Source organism: Lutra lutra, chromosome 10 (genome assembly GCF_902655055.1).
Source record: "Lutra lutra chromosome 10, mLutLut1.2, whole genome shotgun sequence".
Taxonomy (NCBI): domain Eukaryota; kingdom Metazoa; phylum Chordata; class Mammalia; order Carnivora; family Mustelidae; genus Lutra; species Lutra lutra.
In genome coordinates, this window is record NC_062287.1 from 113,029,417 (window position 1) to 113,050,374 (window position 20,958).

General features: G+C 64.1%; 2 protein-coding genes across 8 annotated transcripts; one reads left to right on the forward strand and one right to left on the reverse strand.

The window, feature by feature from the left end:
* Positions 1–680: 680 nt before the first annotated feature.
* LOC125079907 (putative insulin-like growth factor 2 antisense gene protein) lies at positions 681–6,603 on the reverse strand (the record flags this gene model as incomplete). The annotated part of the gene is made up of 3 exons (XM_047693627.1): positions 681–895; positions 1,520–1,591; positions 6,188–6,603. Coding segments are annotated over 3 exons (684 nt in total), but the record flags the coding sequence as incomplete, so codon positions are not given.
* Positions 5,810–17,265, forward strand: IGF2 (insulin like growth factor 2). Of its 7 annotated transcripts, none has more exons than XM_047692425.1 (5): positions 5,810–5,933; positions 6,815–6,961; positions 11,577–11,739; positions 13,571–13,731; positions 13,891–17,265. In XM_047692425.1, the coding sequence occupies exons 2-5, from the start codon at positions 6,818–6,820 to the stop codon at positions 14,128–14,130; spliced, it is 708 nt and encodes a 235-aa protein (XP_047548381.1). In that variant the 5' UTR covers positions 5,810–5,933; positions 6,815–6,817; the 3' UTR covers positions 14,131–17,265. The 7 variants fall into 7 exon arrangements, with proteins under 7 accessions (XP_047548381.1, XP_047548386.1, XP_047548379.1 ...); XM_047692423.1 differs by lacking the exon at positions 5,810–5,933 and adding an exon at positions 5,989–6,287; XM_047692430.1 differs by lacking the exon at positions 6,815–6,961 and having other exon boundaries at positions 5,820–5,933.
* Positions 17,266–20,958: the final 3,693 nt, after the last annotated feature.

Below are 20,958 nucleotides of genomic sequence, written 5' to 3' on the forward strand. Positions count from 1 at the left end.
CCCTGCCCTGGGCTGCCCGGCTGTGGGGTCTCACACTGGTGACTTGACCTCTCTGTCCCCATTTGTCAAAGTGGGTGGCAGTTGCAGACCTCCTGGCTATTCAGTTGGGAAGAGAAAGGGAGGTCGTGCCCTGCGGGGCGGGCGGCAGAAGCACTTGGGAGTGCGGCGGCCACAGGAGCAGGGAGCCCGGCGTCCTGACTCCATTGTGCTCCCGGAGCAGAGCGGCTTCCTGTGTGTGTGTGAGTTGGGGGTGGGGGGGACAACTAGAAAGGCCCTGGGGCCAGAGAGCCTGGGACACTTCTGGAGCAAATTCTCGGTGCTGGTGGTCACGGAGGTTCACGGACAAGGTACTGGGTGGGGGCACAGGCTGAGCTGCCCTGGAGTGGGGTTCTGCTCCAGGGTCCTGGGCAGCTTTGGAAGTGGGGGCGGCATGGGTCTGTGTCCTTGCGCTGGACCCAAAAGTGACTGGGGCCACCCTTCTGAGCCGCCAGGGAGGGACCCAGTAGGTAACCCCCTTCTAGGCTGGTTGGCCCATCAGTGAGAGGCCAAGAAGGTTCTTTTAAAGGTGTCTTTATTTCTGACACTACAGAAAATAGTACAATGGTGCCTTGCCTGGGTCCTTCCCCAGCACGCCTGCCCAGCCCCCTCCCCTGCAGCCCCCACCAGACCCCTACCTACTTTCGGCTTTTGATTTACGGATCAGTGCCTTGTGCTGCCTTGTGCGTGGGTGGCTTGTGCCGTCTCGTTGGGTCCTGGTGGTTGCGGCTGGGTCTCCGGGTCCCTCGCTTCCAGCCGGGGCTGACGCTGAGCCGGACTCCCTCCTGGAGCCCAGTGTTCAGTCTGCACCTCAGGGGCCGGTGACCTGCGGTGGGCTAGGGAGGGGCGCTCAGGGACCCTTGGAGAATGGAGCAGAGTTTGCAAAATGCTGGGCTTGGTCCCAGGGAGCGGGGAGCGGCCAGCCCGGAGCCAGAGCTGTGGGAGGAAACCGTGAAGGAGAAAGGCCGCCTGCTGGGAGCAGGGGAGCGAGGGAGCCGGGAGGCAGGCTGGAGAGCAGCCGCAGGCCTGGGGCGTAGGGGCCAGGCTCTTAGGGTGAGTCCGAATTTGGGGGGGGACGATTATTCTCGGTGGAGCATGGGTTTGCGGGGGAGGCTGGTGGTGCCACCGGGGCTGGAGCAGGTTGGGGGGCGCTGGCGCTCGGGCTAGAAGTTCTGCCAGGCAGGCTCCGGGCAGGAGAGACCCCAGTCCCACAATACTCGGGCAACTGAAGTTCCCTTCCTACTGTGGAGGGCCGGAAGTCGGGGAGAGCCTGACGCTGGTCCTGGCTGGGGGCAGCCAGTGCCTTTTTTGAGCCCTAGGGTGACCCGGATCTGCCCTTGCCAAGCCTGCCCCTTTAGCCACACTTTTGACTAAATAAGGCCAGGGTTCAGCAGACAGCCCCGTGGGGGAGGGGGAGGGAGCACAAGCATGTGCCCCCTCCTCGCCCCAGCCTGGCACCCCAGGGTGGCCTTAGCCTTCTTACCTCCTAGGTCCAGGCAGAGGCTGGAAGGGCTCATCTCCAAGCACCGGCCAGGGGCTTCTCCAAGACAGGCGCCTGTATGGGCGGAAAGCAGGGGAGGGACCCGTTGAGAGACCGCTGGTGCTTTTGTCCCCCCACCAGTGCACCCCTAACCAAGGGGAAAGCCCATGCTTTGAAAAGGGGTTCTTACCTCAGCATCCCCCCTCCCCAGTCCCAGGCTGGGAAGCAGGCCTGGAGGAAAGGTGGGGAGCCCAAAACAGAGCCCCAGGGAGCCCTGTGCTTGTCCAGAAGCAGAGGCCCTCCGGAGGCTTTGGAAGCTGCTCTGGGCTCCCAGAGACCCAGTTCCTCACCCCCAAATTGACAGGTCTCCACGCAGTGGGGAGCGGCTTCAGGGCACTCGGCTTCAGGGCACTCAGGGCTTCTCTGCTGGAGGCCCTGTCCTCACCCCCCCTCCGTCCCCAGGCACACCCGCACAGGCCTGAAAGCCAGGGACACAGGGAGGCTACGAAGCTGGTGGAGAGGGGAGGGGGCGGTGATGGGTGGGGGGAGACAGGCCAGATGTTCTTGGAATGGGACACGGGGTGATTGATGCGGACTGGAATTTGAAGGGGGGACATTCTCCACGTGCCTAGGGCTCTGGGTGGAAAATGGGCTGTTTTTCATGGGGGGGGGGGGGTCTCCCTGTCTTGCCAAAATAGTGTGAAGGGCTGCCTCAGCCCTGACTGGATCCCCACACCTGTCCAATGGCATTAACTCCTGCCTTCCCAGAATGTCAGGCTTTGAGCAATCCCCTTGTAACTGGGGTCCTGCTGTGGGGTGACAGTGGGGACAAGCGATGCCCGCTGTAGTGGCCCGGGGATCCCCACCATTCCTCTGACCCCAGCAATGCCTTCTTCCTGGTAGCTCCGTACCCCTCAGAGGGACCCCCCCCCCAGGGTCGCTGCCCCCCACCTCAAGAGTGCTCCGTTCGGAGGCCGTGGCCGCGTTCCTTTGCTCAGAAGCGCCTTGCGCCTGCGTCGGCTTCATTGCCGGCTTGTGAGCAACTGGGCTTTCGCGGCGGGAGAGTGAGGCTTCGCGTGCACACTCTCTTTGAGAAAACGAAAGGAGACCCCGGGCGCCCCGGCCGCCGCGCAGGGCGGCCCCCAGTCCTCCCCCATGTCTCTCCTCTTCTTCCCCATTCCCTCCCCTCGTTCGTGTTACCCAAGCAAAACCGGTTTCGCTCCTGCGTGGGGGAGCGGTTAAGGCCCGAAGGGCGCTCGCGGAGCGTCTGGGCGCGCGGGGGTGGCCGTCTGGGGTGCTCCCCGGCCCCCAAGCCGAGCCGGGGACGAGCCTGCCTGCGGCGGCCGCCCGGCCGCGGCTTCGCCTAGGCTCGCAGCGCGGGAGCGCGTGGGGCGCGGCGGCGGCGGGGAGCGCGGGGCCGTCCTCGGAGGCGGCCGAGCAGGGAGCCGGGAGCCCCGGGAGCGCCGGGGCGCCGCGCCCAAGTCTCTCCCTCGCGGCTCCACGGGTTCCTCCCTCCCTCCCCACGCCTGCTCGGCCCCAGCTGCCGCCGCACGCGCGCTCACGGCGGCCAGAAGGCCAGAGAAAGAGCGGCGACATTCCTTCCGGGGCGCGCGCCCAGGGAGCCCGGCGCTACCTGCCCGCGCCCCGAGTCCCCCGGGGAGGGCGCCACTGCTCCGCGCGCAAGACCCCAGACGCGGGGGAGCGGGGGAGCGGCGGCGGCGGCGGCGCGTCCCCAGCCCCGGGAGCTCCGCCACTCCCGCGCAGCCCTCCGCCTCCAGGGGTCCCAGCCTGGCGAGCGACCTCCCTGCTCCCACCCAACGCGGGCGGTATTTTTCCGGGGATCCTCCGAATCTAAGGCTTGCTCCCAGGTCCTCCAGACACATCCAGCATTTCCCCAGACCACAAGAATTTTCTTGGACGTCCGTTTCCGGGGACCTCCAGAGACGCAAGCCCCTGCTGGTTTCCCCAGATTCACCTAGTGGCCCGGGTCCCCAGACTCACTGGGCATTTTCTCCCATGTACCCCGGACTTGCACGCCGCCCACCCGGTGTCCTCTACAGCTGCAGCGTTAAGCCCGGGTCCTGTGGTCACGCTGACCGATCTGCCTGGTTCCCCAGAAGGCGGACGGGGTTTTCCTGGCACTTGGGTGCCCTTTGCAAAGCAAGTGGGGCTTTTTCCCTGAGCCTCCATAATTTTGAACAGGAACTGCAGAGTCTCCCACGCAAGACTCCTTGTCCCTGTTCTGCTCCCCGGCTCGGAAGCTCTGTTCTCCTGGCCCACCGCAGTTTAGGACACTGTCTGCCGGGGCTCCACAAATTACCGACACCAGCCCGAGGGGTCCCTAAATTTTACGCAAAGACTCTCAGTTCCCCCAGCACACAAAGCAATTTTCCCAAAACCCTCAGAGTCTGAACGTGGCTTCCTATTCCTTCACTGAAATTGAGGCATTACGCCCAGCGCACACCAGGCCCCTGTCTGAACCCTAAATGGCCTGAGCTCTGGTTTCCTGACTTCCACAAAGTTGAGAGGATGATTTCTGAACCCCAGATTTCATTGAGCAATATTTGTGTGTTGGGGGGGGGCATGAACATTCGGGCGCTCTCCTTAACAGGACTCTCCAAGCTTCCCGCCACCAGTCAGGTCCCAGACGGGTTAGACACTGTCACCGCCGAGCCCCGGAAAGCACACGGGACAATCATTGAGATGGGCATCCTTGTGGCCCCGTGGGTTGGGCAGATTCTCCTGGGTCACACCATGCAGGAAACAAACCCTTGCACAAAGCCTACATATGTCTCCTTACACCAGACTCTGCTGGGTGTCCCCAGTAACCCGATATTCGGAACATGTTCTCTTCACCGTAACATTTTGAGTATTAAAATGTTCCCTGTGTCTCACTGGCTTACTGACAAAAATCCGGATTTTCTGAAATTCAGGCAGTGATCTCAAACCCCAGGATGACACTGGACCCTTTTCCTGATCCCTTCTATTTGAACATGCTGAGCTCTCTCCAGTACACGCGTTGCCCTCCAAGCCCGAAAACACGGTCAGTACTACACTCGGGTCACAGAAAGGCACTGATCTCTTGGACTCCAGACCGTTCTGCACACCCGCAAAGTCACCCAAAATGTAAGCAACATTTCCTGGGTCTCACACACACTACAAGCTCCCTGCAGATCACCAGAGACCCTGATTCTCCAGGCCTCGCGACCTACGAACTCATAATCCTTTTCCCCTAAAACTTAGAGACTGACCCCCAATTTTCCCGAGGACTCTGAACAACTTCCCTGCACCCCCAGATTAAAAAATTAGTTTCCTGGGACCTCCAAATTGAGGCATGTCTCTCAGTCCTCCAAATAAATTGGGACTTCCCCCACTGCCACAAAACAACTTTTTTTGAACATAGATTTTTGGACCCCCTGATTTTGTGACCCTTGCTCCCCAAGTCCTCTTAAATGTAGGTAACTTTGCATACCCCTCCCACATGAAAATGTCCAGGGATCAAAAAATATCCTAGAAACCCTAGGTCTTATGGGCCTGTGCCCTGTAAGCTTCCTGGCTATTACCCTGGGTTCCTGAGGTTTCGACATCTGCCTCCATTGGATGAGTCCCATGGATCCCCAAAACTGGGGACATGTTTTGCTAGGGTTTCCCAAATGCAGACAGTGACCAAGCAGACAGGATATTTTTTCCTGCTCACCAAAAACAAACCAATTGAAACCAGTTAAAATTTAAAGTATAAGCAGACACGGATTTTTCTGCATTTCCCAAATGTGCTGATCACACCCCAGGTTCCCCCCAAGTTTAGACAGTGTTTCTTGAGTTTCGAAAGGACACTGGGAATTGGCCCCAGAGCCACAAGTAAGGAGGTTACTCCCTTGGCCGCGCAGCTTTCAGGTCACTAGTTTTGTATTTCTAAATTGTGGAAGTCAGTTTTTACTTCCCTCCACCACACTGGAATTTCGCCTAGATCCCCAGAATGGGTTCAGTGTTTCTCTTCTCCCGATTTCAGATAATGTGTCTCTGAGTGTCCCCCCTCCACTTTTTTCATGCTGAGAATTTTCCCGAGTCCGCCCAAACCTATCTTCCACAAATTGGTCTGGGGTTCTCCCTCAGCTTGGTGACCAAGAGGCTGGGTCCCCCTTATTTTAGAATTGGATTTCTTGTTCCCTCCCCCACACCCTTTGCACGGAGCAATGTCCCCTGGTCCTCCAAAGTTGGACCCTGGATCCTGAGTCTCAAATATAGTCACTGATTACAGTTCCCAACACCAACAGGGCCTCCCTCGGGTCTCCTGCGTCGGGACACTCGTGCTTTGAGCCGCAAACCAGACAGAGCTCTGACTTGCGTCCCCCCATCTGGGCATTGTTCCCGGCCAGCCGGCAGTTCTCTGCACTTTTTGCAACCCGGCGAGCCGAGGGTACTGATTTCAGCCTCTGTTCCTCTCCTGCGAAGGCCCCCCAAACTCCTCGGGTTTGGGAAATCTCTCTATTTCCCCAGCACACTTGGCCCGGCAACGTGTCCGCCAGGACGTGGGCAGTGCTGCTCCCGCGTCCAGGAAAACGACTGGGCATTGCCCCCAGTTTCCCCCAAATTTGGGCATTGTCCCCGGGTCTTCCAACGGACTGGGCGTTGCCCCCGGACACTGGGGACTGCCCCCGGGGTCCCGCTCACCTCCAGCAGCGTCCACCGCCGCCGCACAGCTCTCGCTCGCTGCCTCGGCTCCTCGCGCGCCCGCGGACGCAGCTTCCCGCCTCCAGCCTCCAGCTTTGCGGTGAGCTCCCCCGCCGCCTCCGCGGCCCCGGCCAGCTTCCTGGTCCGCCCCACCACAGTCCCGCCGGGGCTGGCGCCCGCCTCGGGCAGCCGCCGGGGCCACCAGGACGGGGCGCGGAAGCCTGCTGAGGGCTTGCGGCTCGGCGGCCGCGCTCTCCGGGACCTGGCGCCCCGAAACCTGAGTCGCTTTCGTTTGCTCTTTCAAAGATCACAGTCGTGGGGAAGGCGCCTCGGTGGCCCCAAAGCGGGGAGGGCCGGAGGGACGCCGAGGAGAGGCGCACCCCGTTCGGGCGGCGCAGCGCCTCCAAGTCCGCGGGTCAAGGGACTTGGGGAGGCGCGCGCCGAGCGCGGGCGCAGTGATTGATGGTGGAGAGAGGGGGCGAGCCTGCACGGGCTTCCGCCGGCGGCGGCCCCTTCCCCTCGTAGAGGCGCGGGTGGCCCAGGCGCCGAGGGCCGGGCGGGGCGCCGGGCCTTGTGCGTGGTTTTGACTTGGTAAAAATCACTTCTTACGTCGTCCAAACTCCCCAGGAGATGGTTTCCCCAGACCCCCAAATTATCGTGGTGGCCCCCGGGGCTGAACCCGACTCTACGGAAGTCCAACGCACTGAGGACGGGGGAATCATTATCCGGATATTTTGGGTGGGTCCCAAAGGCAAGCTGCTCACGCGAACCCCGGTGAGTTTGGTCACGCAGGTAGGATTTGAGCGCTGTTTCCCGCCCTGCTCTTCTCTCCCGGGCCAGGCGCAGCCTCGGCAGGCCCCACGGCTGGCCCCCGCTCGGGCCTGGCCAGGCCGGCCCTCCCCGGGAACCGCACCTGGCGGCCACCGCGGCTACACCCGGCTCCCGCGCGGCACCGGGGGGCGCTCGGGCTCCGGCTGCCGCGACTTCAGGCGCCGCGCCTGCTCGGGCAGGTGGCGGCTGCGCGCCCTGCCCGCGCCCGGGAATTCCTCCTTCCCCTACAGCTACCCGCGGGACTCGGGGACCCCAGATCCGGCGCCGAACCACCTGCGCCCTCACTCTCGATCGGGCGCCCCCGCCGCATAGTCCCCGGCGGCGCTAGGGCCCGGGACACCGCCCACCTTTCTCGCTTCGCTCCCCTGGCGCGCGCAAGCCTAGAAACCCCCCGGTTCCCGGGAACCCGAAAGGGGGTCCCAACACTTTAGAACGGAGACTCGGGATTTCTTGCGCGTTCGGCCGCTCCCCGCCCCCAACCCAATCTTGCCGCGAGCACCGCACAGCCCCCCCACCCCCGATGCCCCCGGACCCGGGGCCCCCCAGCCCCTGGCCCCCCTCCCTGCTCGAGCTGCGGGGGCGGTCCGGAGGGCGGGGCCAGCGCCCGGAGGGCGCCCATTGGCGCGGGCGCGGGGCCAGCGGGGCCCGAGCGGGCGCCGCGCCGCGGGGTAGCGCGGCTATAAGAGCCGGGCGTTGGCGCCCGCAGTTCGCCTGCTCTCCGGCGGAGCTGCGTGAGGCCAGGCCGGCCCCCGGCCCCCCCCTTCCGGCCGCCCCCGCCTCCTGGCCCACGCCCGCCCGCGCTCGGCCCGCCAGCGCCTCCACCCGGCCGGCGGTCCCGCGTCGTCGCCGCCCGCCGCCACGCTGCTGACTCCCGCCTTGGGCGCCGTCGGCGGGGCCGCGCTCCGCCGGGCCTGCGGATCCCCGCCGCCTCCTCTTCCATCTACCTCAACGCCCTCCCCGCTTCGCCCGAGGAGGCGGTCCCCCCCGCAGGCAGTCCGGCTCGCAGGCCGCCGGCGTTGTCATCCCCCGCGCTGTCCCCAGCCCTCCCCGGCGCGCGGCCCTCCGCTCCCCTCCTCGCCGCGTCCCGAGCGGCTCGGCGCCGCCACCGCCACCGCCACCCCCCTCCCAGGGCCCGGGCTCGCGACGGCAGAGGGCTCCGTCGGCCCAATCCGAGCTGGGCGCCCGTGGCCCGGGACGCCCTCCACTCCGCCCCCCTCAGCACCTTCCCCGGCCCTCGACGTTGCGCGCTGCCCTCGCTTCTCTGTGCTCCCCCCGTCCCCTCTCCGGCCTCTGGTCCCGGCGCCCGCGCTCTCTTCTCCCGCAGCCTGCCCTTGGCTCCCTCCCGCCCCCCCCAGCTCCTCGCCTCCAGCTCCCTCCCCCTCCACGCCCGCCCTCTCGCCTCGCCGTCCCGAAGTGGATTAATTATACGCTTTCTGTTTCTCTGTGCGCTGTTCTCCCCCGCTGCGAGCCTGCCCGCCTCTCTCTGTCCTCTCTCCCTCTCGCCCTCTCTTTGGCCCCCCCCTTTCACGTTCTCTCTGTGTCTCCCACTATCTCTGCCCCCCTCTATCCTTGATACAACAGCTGACCTCATTTCCCGATACCCTTTCCCCCCCTAAAAGTACAACATCTGGCCCGCCCCAGCCCGCAGACAGCCCGCCCTCCCCAAACAATCAGACGAGTTCCCCCCCCAAAAAAAAAGCCATCCCCCCGTTCTGCCCCGTCGCACATTCGGCCCCCGCGACCCGGCCAGAGCGGCGCTGGCAGAGGAGTGTCCGGCAGGAGGGCCAACGCCCGCTGTTCGGTTTGCGATACGCAGCAGGGAGGTGGGCGGCAGCTGCGCCGGCTTCCAGGTAAGCGGCGTGCGGGGCGGCCGGGTGGGGAGAGGGGCCGGCGCAGGCCCAGGGTGGGGGGCTGTGGGTCCCGCTCCCTGTCGCCCAGCCCGCGCTCTCCCCTGCGCCGCCAAAGTGGAGGGGGGGGGTGGGTAGGGGCTTCGGGAAGTGCAGGGGAGGTGTGAGCTGTCTGCAAAGGCGACTTCCTGGTCGGTTTGTGGGTGCAGGGGGGTGTTGCGGAGAGTCTGCGGTACGTTGCCGTGTGGGGGAGGGCCCTGTCCCCCAGAGTGTGGGGTAATGAGGAGGGGCGTAAGGCTCAGAAACCCACCCTGGTATGTTGACTCCGTGCCAGCAAGACTGAAGGAGGAAAACGGGGTGGGCGGGGCCAGGATGGAAGAGGGGGCGAGCTGGCGAAAGGCTCAGGCGAGGCGCCACATTTGCAGCTGGCCCCCCCCCACCCGCGCTCCCCCTTTCCCTGTCTCCAGCATTTCCACCCGAGAATCTGGGGAGAGGGGCTGGTTGGAAGCTCAGAAGAGCAGGAGTGTGCAGCCCCCAGAGATATGTGCCCCGGCCCAGTGGGCAGATGGAACTTTCCATACAAGGAGGTGTAAAGCAGCCCCCTCCCTAATCTCCCCGCCCCCCCCCCCCCACATTGCCTTGTGCCTAGATGGGCTGGGGGTGCAGGATGAGCCCCCACCCCAGGGCACTTCGCAGAGGGATGGTCCAGGGCTAGCTGTTGGGGGTGCAGGAGAGATGGGACTGGCTGGGAGGACGGAGGGGCGGGAGCAAAGGGGGTGGGGGGAGGGGTCAGCAGGGAGAGGGGTGGGGGGTAGGGTGGAGCCCAGGCGGGGAGGAGCCGGCTCAGACATAAAAGCCGGAGCACTGACCAGCCTGCAAACTGGACATTGGCTTCTCCTGTGAGGCAGCCTTCCAGCTTCCTCCTCCTCCTCCTCCTCCTCCTCCACCAGTCCCAGCAAGCCTCCTGTCCAGCTGCAGGTAACCAGGGCTGTTGAGCCGAGGACCCCTCTGCCCTCCGGCTCCGGCCTGCCCGCCTGCTGATGGCCCCTGGGCCTCAGCCCCTCCACCCCTCCTCCCTGCTTCTACCCTTCTCACCCCTACCGTCCCTCCTCCCGGGCTTGCTTACCTGGCCCATAGCTCTGCCTGCCTCGTGCCTCTCCTGCCTCTCTCCTGCCTCTCTCTCGTGGTGGGGCCTGGGCTCTCCGTGGGTGCTCTGGACCGACCCCGCACTGGAGTGGCCAGGCTTGTGGAAGGACGCAGCTGCCGCTCGGCCGGCGCCCAGTCGCTAGCTGGCCAAATTGTTCTTAGAATTTGGAAGGGGGCAGCAGTGGGGGCAGCCTGGGAGCCTGGCTGGGGCCAGGCCAGGGCAGGGGGAGGTGAGCAGGCTGGCACTCCAGGTCCTAATGGGGATCTGGCCACTGGTCTTCCCGAGTTTCAGCAGGATCGCACTCCCTCCTTATCCCCCTCCTCTCCTGCACGATTTAAGGCATCAGAAGTTCCCTGGGCCTAGCATGCCACAGCCGGGTACGGGCTGGGAAGGGCCATGCTGCCGGGACCCCTGTGCCCACCGGTGTGGAGCCTGGGAAGGGCGCCTGTGGGCAGGCATCAGGTGCTGGTGGGCTCAAAGGCTCTGGGCCGTGACTCTCGCCCCAGAAGGGGTTTGTACCTGGGCCAGTGGAGGGCCGGCTGGGGCCGCCTGCCTGGAGGTGGAGGCGTTTCCACTTTCCGGAGGGAGCAGGGGCCGCTCACTGAGTATCTGAGAGAGCCCGAGGTCCTTCCTGAGCCCCCAACCCTGAAAGGACCTGGTTAACCCTTGCCCGGGGTCCTGCAGCTGCACAGCCCGGGGCAGGGGGTGTGTCCTCCCAGATTGGGCCCCGAGGACCTAGTGTCCAGCCTCCAGGTGGCCTGACCTGTTCCCTCTGGCTCCTAGGGTGGGGTTTGGTACCCCAGTGGGGAGAGGGTCTGGTGATCCCGAGGGACCTCGAGGCCCTGGGTGGTGTGATGCCAGCCCTGCGGCGGGGGCTTTTAGCCTTTGTTTTGGGGTGTCCAGGGCAGCCTGGAGGGGAGACTGAGCCATTCAGGAGAACGAGGCCCCTGGGAATGTGGTTGGCACCCAGGGTAACCAGGGATCCTTGACCTGAGGTTTGCTCAGCCACAGACTGGGAGGGTGGGGGAGGGGGGAGGCGTGGGACTGCACTCCCCACACCCCCGCAGGACCCCCTGCAGCTTGTTGGGGGAGCGGCCCTCTGGGATGCACATGCTCTGTGGGGGGGTGGGGCTGTCTGCCATCTTGGCTGATGCTGGGAGGTCCAAGGAGTGGCCACTGCCCTGTGCTGGCCCCGCCCCCATGACTTCATAGGACAGAAGCCAGGTTCAGTGTCCAGCACTGGCCCCTGCAGCTCCGGGTGTGGCCGAGCCCCTGCCGTGGTGACATGGGGAGGATCACCCCCACGTGAAATTGCTGGCCAGCACTTGGTGCCTATCAGAGATGGGCTTCACACACAGGCACTGGACCTCGGGGCTGCCGCGCACCCCTCCTTGGGCAGGGAGAGCACGTGTGATTTCTGTAATTAAAGCGGTCACGTTGAGGACCTAAACCGAGCTAAAGGGACCTGGGAATCACGAGATGGCTAGGCTGATGTCTCCATCGGGGGGCGGGGGGCAAGGGCAGGCAGGGCGTGTGGGCTCAGGCCTTTTCTCTCCGCCCCCAGATGCCGATGGGGGTCCCGATGGGGAAGTCGATGCTGGTGCTGCTGACCTTCTTGGCCTTGGCCTCGTGCTGCTTTGCTGCTTACCGTCCCAGTGAGACCCTGTGCGGCGGGGAGCTGGTGGACACCCTCCAGTTTGTCTGTGGGGACCGCGGCTTTTACTTCAGTAAGTAGCTCAGCGTGCGGTGGGGCAAGGGGGAGGGCACGCACAGCAGGTGCTCCGTAAATGCTGGAGTCCTCCACAGCATTTCCTAGATGCCCATGGACACCCTCCAGGATGCCTGGCGTGGGGGAGACCAGGCAGAGGGAAGCCACTGCTGAGGGTTGACCCCAGGCTCTCTTGCTCTGAGACTTCATGAGCCCAACTGCGTCCACATTTATTGGGCACCTGCTGTGTGCCTGGGTAGCGCTCACGTCCCCTGATTTTCCCGCAGCATGACTCAAAGTAGAACACTCTCCTCCCAGAAAGGGTGGTGTCTGCGCGGGGGGGGGGGGGGGGGGGGGGGGGGCAGAGCCTGGCAGGGTGGGCTGGATGGGGTGGGGCAGGGGGCAGGCCCCAGCAGAGAGGAGGGCTTTTGGGCAGTGCCATGAGCACTGAAGTCCCCCCTCCCCGACCTTTCCATGGTGCCTGACATTTTGACAGTGGGACTATCTGATTTAAAGTTAGATAAAATGGGTTGGAGACCAGTGAACACAGAAGCGTGTGTGGCATGTCCCACAGGCTGGGGGAGCTCAGCTCCCCCCGGCACAAGGGGGAGGAGAGGAGAGCCTGCCCACACAGTGGCACTGAGGGAGGGGACATGGACCTGAGGTCTGGACCACCATGTGTGGTGCCCACCTGCCGGCCCAAGGGCTCTGGGGCTGCTTCTCCTGCTTCTCTCTTGATTTTCAACGCCTCCCCAACCCCGCAGGCTTTCCCTGACGCCTCTGCTTCTCCTTGCCCGTCTCTCTGTGGGACCCCCGGTTGGAGGTGGCCCCTCCCTCAGGGCTGTGGGTCCTTGCCCTCGCCCCCCAGAAAGCTGGGCCTCCGTTTCTCATCTATAGGATGGGATGGGGGAGCGCTCATGCGGATAATGGGACGACCCTGAAGGTGGGGTGGGGGTGGGGCGTGTGACTGGGGTGAGTTGGTCAGACCCCGCCCTCCTCACGGGGCCTCCCCCCTGGAGTCTCTACTTACCCACAGATGCCAGCCTGGGGATCTCAACGCTTCTCTCTGCAAAGGTCTCCTGCTCTCTCCTTGCCCGCCCTGGCCTCGGCTGTGCCCTTTCTCGCGCCTGCCTTGTTTGGGGGCAGGAGGGTCTGGTGCCCAGGGAGTGGGTCCCCTGCTGGGAGGGTCGGGCCTAGCCCCCCGCCCGTGGGACCTCCTCCCCAGGGCGCCTGCCCTCGGACTCTTCCTCGCAGCCGACCTTGGAGCCTGAGCAGCGGAGGGACGGGGAGGACGGGAGGAAAGGAGGACGTGGTTTCATGTAGGTCCTCACTCCTCCCCTCCCGTCTTCCTCTTCTTCTCCCAAGCCTGCGGCGTCTCGGCGTCTCGAGGGCTGCGGGCCGCCCAGGCTCCTGCTCTGTTGGGGGGTGGCACTTGCGTCCCAGCCTGGCCTCCGAGATGAGACGGGACCCTGTGCCCCCCAGCATGGGGGCTGGACCCCTTGTGGGCGGCCCCCCGAGCCGGGCTCACACCGGCACATTTTCCCCACCTCCCTGGGCAGTGGGACCAGGAGGCTGTGTCCACCTTCCACGCGAGCAGGGAGGCAGCAAGAGGCCAGGGGCTGGTCCTGGAGCACACGCACCCCCACTTCCACTCCTGTCCTTCCTGGGCACCCCGCCTGCCCGCTCTCTCCCCCTTCCTCCACGAGGCTGGCTGCTGCTGCAGGGACCCCTGCCGGCTGGTTCTCCTCTTCTCCTGCCCCCTCTCCGGGGTGGCCACCGGCCAGAGGCCAGCTCCGGGCGTGGGGACCATGTGGGCCGGTGCTCAAGTGCGGCTCTCCTTCCCCCTGTGGGACTTCCAGGCAGGCCGGCAAGCCGCGTGAGCCGCCGCAGCAGCCGTGGCATCGTGGAAGAATGCTGTTTCCGCAGTTGTGACCTGGCCCTTCTGGAGACCTACTGTGCCACCCCCGCCAAGTCCGAGAGGGACGTGTCGACCCCTCCGACCGTGCTTCCGGTAAGAGGGGACCTGGCGTCGGGGTGCAGGGTGTCTCCTCGGCGTTGGGGGACTAGGGCCCGCAGCGCGGCTGGTGGACACCCACCGGAGGGTGAGCGTTGAGCCCCATGGGGCTCCCCACAAGCTGTGCGCCCCCTGACTGGCCCCTTCCTCCTTCAGGACAACTTCCCCAGATACCCCGTGGGCAAGTTCTTCCAATATGACACCTGGAAGCAGTCTGCCCAACGACTGCGCAGGGGCCTGCCTGCCCTCCTGCGCGCCCGCCGGGGTCGCATGCTCGCCAAGGAGCTTGAGGCGTTCAGAGAGGCCAAGCGTCATCGTCCGCTGATCGCCCTGCCCACCCACGACCCTGCAGCCCACGGGGGTGCCTCTCCAGAGGCCTCCGGCAATCAGAAGTGAGCCAAAATGTCGTGTAATTCTGCAAGATGGCACCGTCCACCTGGTGCCCTCCTCCTGGCCAGGGGCCGTTCCACCAGGCCCCGCCTCTGACCCCTCTCGGGATTGCATTCCCTCTGCGGGCTCCCCCAGCCCCGGCCCCCGCGCCCCAACCTCCCCATGTCAGGCTCTTCTCTCCTTGGCCCTCTCCATCGGGCTGAGGAGACTCTAGCAACATCTCTAGAAATGTGCAAACTCATTTGGCTTTAAACATCCCCCCAAATTACCCCCAAATTGTGTAACCGAAAAACCGACACTACGAACCCCTAACTCTCCCTCCCTCATACATACACGTGAGTCCCCTTAAGACGAATTGGCTTTTTAGAAACACCAAAAAAAAATCAAAAAACATAATTTTTTAATTATCTTAAAAAAAAACCCTAAAATTATCAATTGGCTAAAAAAAAAAAAATACTAGAACTGAATTGACTTAGAAGCAATCGTGAAAGAATTAGCACCCCCTTCTCTTCCCAGGGACCTCGAGTCAGATTGGCCGTGACTCAGGCATCCCCTCCAGGAGAAAGGAGGGGACCCCAGACCTGCAGGTGGGCACGTCCGGGTCCGCAGCCGGCTCCCGCCTCCTCAGGCCGAACTCCGGTCGCGCCGTGGGGAGAATTGGGCGTCCACAAACCAGCAAAGCCCAGACTCGTTCCTCGCTCTGCTTCCCATCCCCAAAGTCACCATGGAGCTCGAGGGGGTTCCCGGGGAGACCGAAGGAGGGGAGAACAGAACATGAATGCCAAAATTTGTAAAAATCAACTTTATTGGCACAGATCCCCAGACACCCTAAAATCCATCCTCCAAAATCCACATGCCCTCAAATTCGACATCTCAATTTCCACCCTAAAAAACACCCACACCCGCAGGCACCCCCGCAGACACCCCTACACGCATGCACACACACAACCTCACACACGCTCACACGCTCATGCACAGATGCACACACGCACACCCTCACGCACACACACATGCACGCAGATGGGTGAGCCCGGCACCATGCAGTCTGTGTTCTGTCACAGACCTTTCCCTGACTTGCTCATTGGTGAGGTTTTCATGCCCTGTGCTCCCCTCCTGACTCCTGGGATACGCTCCTTGGGCGGGAGAGGGGTCCATCTTCAGCGCAGGAAGTGGCGTTTCCCACGGTCCCCGCGGGGTGAGCCGGTACCCCCAGGCCCCACCAGCATCTGTGCCCCCACCATCATGCGGAGCGAGGACTGGGTTTGGCCTGACTAGAGGCGGCTGTAGCCGAGCAGAGACCAAGACGTGCCCTACCCCGGAGCCTGACCCCCTAGGTGCGCTCCTTTGAGGAACATCTGGGACCCCCAGCACACCTAGGGACCATCCTTGCCGGCCTTCTGGAGGCTCTCAGAAGTGAGGGCCCCCCAGGAGGTCGGCAACGATGGTGGGGAGTGTGGGAAGTCTGGCGGTTGGAGGGGCGGGTGGGGGGCAGTGGGGGCTGGGTGGGGGGATGCTTGGCAGGAGGAAGCGGTCCCGCGAGGTTTGGAGGACGATAGTCAGGAGTCACAGCGCAGAATTACAGACCCAATGAGGAACCCAAATTTACGCCAATTGATCTATTCCCCCCTTTAATTGGTATCTCCTGGGGCTTTTTCCTTTTTTTTTTTTTGATCCCTCCTTAGCTTTTTACGCGCTCACACACCAAATTAAACGTACTCCCGTCCCACGTAACAGGGGAGCAGAGACAAAGTAGTGCCACACAAGCCGCCACCACCACGGCCGCCGCGGCCAAGCCGCACGTCCTGCTCGCCGCCATTTATTGTCCCGATTTGGTTTTGTTTTTATCTGTCCCTGTCGCTTGGGTTGAGTCGAGAGTGGGGCCTCCGTGGGGCGCTGGCCACTGGGCCCCACGGAGAAGCCCGAGGGAAAGGAGCGGGCCGCTGCCCGGCCTGGCCTTCGGGGACAGTGGCTGGTCCCCGGAGGTCCTGAGGGGCGGAGGAGGGGGTGGGGAGGCGTCTCCTCGGTGTCCGGAAGGTGCTCGGAGGCCATCAGGAAGGGGCCCCCGGCCGGCCCCGGCTGGCTGGGGGGGAAGGGGCCGTAGGTGTGTGAGTTGGGCTCCATCGGGCTGGAGCAGGTGGCCGCCTTCCGTGCACTTGGGGGGCCCTCCCCTCACCCCTCGGTGACAGCTTGCCCGCCTGCTCAGCACCCTGTCTTGTCCCCAGGAGGCTCAGAGCTCTGCAGGGCTTCCGGGGGTCTAGGCAGGGTGAGGTTGGGGAGTCGGGGAGGTCAGGAGGGTGCAGGCCCCGCAGAGCGGGAGAGCTGCGACGGCGGTCTGTCGACGGGGGTTGCTCGGGCCCCGAGGCCCACGGGTCTGGTGGTACCGAACCAGCCACCATCTCGGCGCCTAGGGCTGTGGCAGGGATCCAGGCGGCTGGGAGGTTTACCTCACCCCCACTTTTGCCCCCAGTTCAGCCCCCCTGCACGACAGCCTGACTAGCATTCTAGAGGCCCGAGGCTTCTGGGCCCCAGTAGCGGGGCTGGCATGACCCTGGGGGCGGTACGTGTCAGCCCACCAGTGGCTCAGAGGGGCCTTCGGCAGGCGTCCCGGGAATGGGCCATTTGGAACATTGGACAGAGCTGAAAAGAGCCAAATTGTAATTGGGACGTGGACAGATTGGCCTGAGATCCAAAAAGACTCGGAGGCACCCCAAATTTCCTGCCCATCCTGCCGGACACCCATCCCACCCAGTGTTACCTTCTGCCTCTCGTGGGGTGGGCGCTCCAGGGCCGTCTGCCGACGCTCCCCTGTGTCCCCCAGCAAGCAGCTCCCGCAGGGTCCCCAACCATCCCGACCCGGGCCCCCATCTGACTTCCCGAGCCCCGACTGTGGCCGTCCATTTTCTCTCCCCCCTCAACTGTCTTCAGCGGGACCTCCTCTTGGGTCCCCCCCACCATCGCCTGAAGACCCCCCACGTGCCCTGCACGGAATGTCACCTCACCCACTGTTGTGGTCCATCTGGCAGTGGCCGTGCGGGCCTCCACTCGACCCCTTTAACATGCTGATATTTCTGGCAAAATTCATTGCTTGGGTTTTGTCTTTAACATTTATCGCTCGCAATCCCAATAAAGCATTCAAATTTACCTGGTTCCGAGTCCTCTGCTCTTTCATGCGCCTGTGGGGTCAGGTGGGGGGATGGGGGCACCTGGGGTTTCGGGCTCTGCTGCCTCAGGGGACGCGTAGCCGGGGAGGACAGCCTGAGAGCCTGCACCCTCTCAGCAGTGACTGCGGCCACCTGCTTGGGGCCAGCGGCTCTGGGACAATCTCAGGCACCAAGTCCTCAAACACTGGGGTGCCCTGTGGCAGCAGGGGCCCCCGGGACATGGTTTCCAGGAGAAGTGAAGCGCCTTCACTGCCAATCCCAGGGACAGGGGTGGGTGCTGGGGGCCCACCAGGTTCGGGAAGGTTCTGGAAACTAGCTATGGCTAGAGATGGGGATTCGTGTCACCTGCCTGCCTGGTTGCACACACAGACACGCTCAGCCTCCTCAGATGGAGGCTACAGCAGAAAGCCCCTCCGTTCCTCAGCCCTGCATGCCCCCAGGCTGGCCTCTGTGAGGCTCGAGGCTTGAGATGACTGCTTCCCCGCCCTGCTGCGCAGGCCCCGGGTCTGCAGGGGCACCGTGGTGGGTAGAGGGGTGGTGGGCTGGGCAGCATTCAGTGGCAGGCCCAGCGCTCTCTCTGGGTGGGAGGAAGGCCTCCCACCCTGAACCCCATCGTTCTTTCTATTTCTAGTATTTTCTGTTTCCTGGCCTGGTGCTGGCCACAACAGGCTCGAAGCCAGGCCTCTGAGAGCCTGGGTGGTATCGTCTCAGGTCCTGGCCATGTTGCCCACGCTCGCTGCGCTGAAAACTCCAAGCAGGGTGACTGGGGGGGCTGCCTGGAGGAGGCACGGTCAGCGTCCAAGGGTGAGGGAAAGAGCCAATTGGATAGGGACACCGTGCCCATCGTCGGGCAGACTGAGGCTGATAGCGGTGAGGCTGGGGGCTCCGGGAGGGGGCCCCAGCAGTATGGCACAGCCTGCAATGGATCCCCCTCCACCCAGGTCTCCCCACCCTGGAGACCGGGTCTGGGTGTTTCTCTCCCCAGCCTCGTGCACGCTCTGCCCCCGAAGGTCCACAGAGCCCTGCCTGGCTCTCCTCCTGGGGTCCTTGGGTGCTGGACTCAGGGTCCCCTTTCCTCCCAGCTCTGGGCAAGCCATGCCCTCCCCAGCTGCCCCCACCTGCCATACCCAGCACCGTCCCTCACAGCCTCCTCTCCGCACTGCAGTGCAGCCCACCCACACCCCTGCCTGTGCTGGCTTTCCCCAAGACCCTCCCCTGCCGCCCTGCCTGAGCTCCTGACAGCTCTGCCAGTTAGCGTCTGACCCCGCTGCTCCCCCAGGGTGGGCGCTGCCCTCGCCCCACTCTGCCTGGGCGGCCCAGCTGGGCTTGGTGCCCTTTCTCTGCTCTGTAAACCCCCAGCTCACTCCTGAGGGCTCCTTCCTTCCTTCACCCGTGCAGGCGAGCACCCCCATTTTGAGGGCACCCCAGGCTCAGTGTCATGGAGGGAATGTTGGAGCGCTCTTTGAAACAGACGGGTCTCGAAGAAAATCATTTTGGAGTGCAGGCCTGAAGGCGGTGGGAGGCGTGGGGTTCTCCTGGAGGGAGTGGGGGAGAGGGGCCTCCCTCTGGGGAGAGTCCAGGGCAGGAATGAAGGCAGTATAGACTATTGTCACTCATGCAACAAACATTTACTGATTCCTGCGGGGCTGGGCTGAATGGTGTTCCTCCAAAATACCACAGGTCCAGGTCCGCATCCCAGCCCTGGAGCCCGTGAACGCAGCCTTGTTTGGAAGAAGGTTCTCCGTGGGGGTCAGGGAGGGACAACTCACCCGAATTAGGGTGAGCCTCAGCCCAAACACAGGTGTCCCTGGGACAGGAGGGAAGGGGCGGGCCCGTGGGGGAGGGGTGGAGGAGGCAGGAGGGAGCCCCCCGAGGCTGGCAGGGGGCTCGGCCCTGGGACCCCTGCATTTCAGTCTGGAGAGCTGACTTTGGACTCCGGCCTCCAGAATAGGGAGAGAATGGATTCCATACTTCGAACGGCCCAGTTTGTGGTCACTGAGGAAAATTACGGAGGAGACCCCTGCTCTGCCCTAGATCCTGTTCCTGGCACTGAGGCCGCCATGGAGGTGGCCACTGGGGAGAAAAGCGGGTGCTGCGCTCGTCCCGGAGGACCCTCGGGTCTGCGGTCCCACCAGCCCAGGCTGCACCCAGTTCCTCCCTCCGCCGGCTCTTTCCAGTCTCCGCTGGCGACCACATGGGCCCTGGGTGGTCTTTGAAACCACCAGAGCGGGCCCACCTCTGCCAAGTCCTCCCGGGGACCCGCAGGTCTGGGTGGACTCCCAAGCGTGTTTCTGCCTTGGGACCTTGGCATGGGCTGCCCCTGCCTGTGCCACTTTCCCGACCGTCGGTCTCCTTACTGTGAACTCTGTGGACTTGCACTCCCCTTGGGGAAGCCCGTACCCAGCACCCTCTCACCAGGGCGATCAGGCTTGCGTGTCCCCCCACTATGCGCTTGACGCAGTGGGTGACACTGAAGGCTGACTGTGAGTGGTGGGCAGGAGAGGGGCTGTTTGCTGAGCTGGAGACACAGACTAACTTTCTGGGCGCCTGAACCCACTTGGGTCTCCGCTGGGCATTCTCACAGAGCTGCGAAGTGGCCTCTGCCATGGCCTATCCAGCCCCCTCGCTGTCCTGCAGACCCTCGCCCGCTCCAGGGTCCCCTGCCCTGCCCCCTAACAATTCAGTCCGTGGACAAATCCATAGAGTCTTCCATAGGCTCTGCCAGCCGGAAGGGTGCCACTCTCGCCTTAGGACCCTCCATGGCTCCCATGGCCACAGGGCTGAGTGCAAACCACGGACCAAGCTTTCTCTGGGCCTTCAGCCCCGGCCCTACAGTTCTTCTGTCCTTCGGCGACCCCCACCCCACCCCATTCCACAGCCCCTCCTCCTCCACACGGGCTAGGTGCTCTCGCCTGGGCGGCTGGTGACCCTGGTGAGCACCCCTGCCAGCGCACTCCAACCGCACAGCCCCTCCACCTGCCGCCGCCGGAAGAGCTGGGCAGACACAGGTGCGCCGTCATGGCCGCCCGCGGCTGGGTGCTCCCCCACCCTGTCACAGTGCAGAGCTGGCCAGGAAGGCCCTGGAGAGTGCCGTGAAGGCTCTGGCACACCGCCTTTGGGGGCCTCGCAGCGGGCTGCCAGCCGTCTCCTTCCTAGAGGCTTCCTCGCCTCGGCCCGCCTGCCTGGCTCTGGCCCCTGGGCCTCATCCCCAGCAACCTGCGTCCACCCGCCCGGCTGGCCGCAGCTCCCAGGGGTCCCCGCTCCTCCCTGCCTGGGCCGGGCACTCGGCTGGTGCTCCCTCCCAGGTGTAGCCAGATCACGGGCCCTAGGACAGGCCATCCGGGGGGCGGGTGGGGGGACCCGGCCTCTACCTGCCCAGCCCCTCTGGCCCGGGTGGGCGGTGGCCTTGGGCCTCCTAGCGCAGCCCTCAGCCTCTCTCCCTGCTCCCAGCCCCAGCCAGCCCAGGCCTCAGCCGGCCAGAAACCGAAGAGAAAATGCCTGTTTATGCCAGTTACGCCGAAAGCAAAACAGTTTGTGGTTTGTGACCCAAATTTTTTGCCTTTTTTTTCAGAACATAACAAAGCTGAAGACAACTCCCTCCCCCGGCCCCCCCAGGCAGACAGAAACGATCTGTTTACACTGGCCGCAAACATTCCTGCCCGCCGGCCGGCCC

Excerpts from the sequence above, each read along its gene's own strand:
- IGF2 (XM_047692425.1), top strand. The coding sequence starts at position 6,818 with ATGGTTTCCCCAGACCCCCAAATTATCGTGGTGGCCCCCGGGGCTGAA. Across the intron at positions 6,962-11,576 it reads AGCTGCTCACGCGAACCCCG|ATGCCGATGGGGGTCCCGAT; the intron begins GTGAGTTTGGTC and ends CTCCGCCCCCAG. Across the intron at positions 11,740-13,570 it reads GGACCGCGGCTTTTACTTCA|GACTTCCAGGCAGGCCGGCA; the intron begins GTAAGTAGCTCA and ends TTCCCCCTGTGG.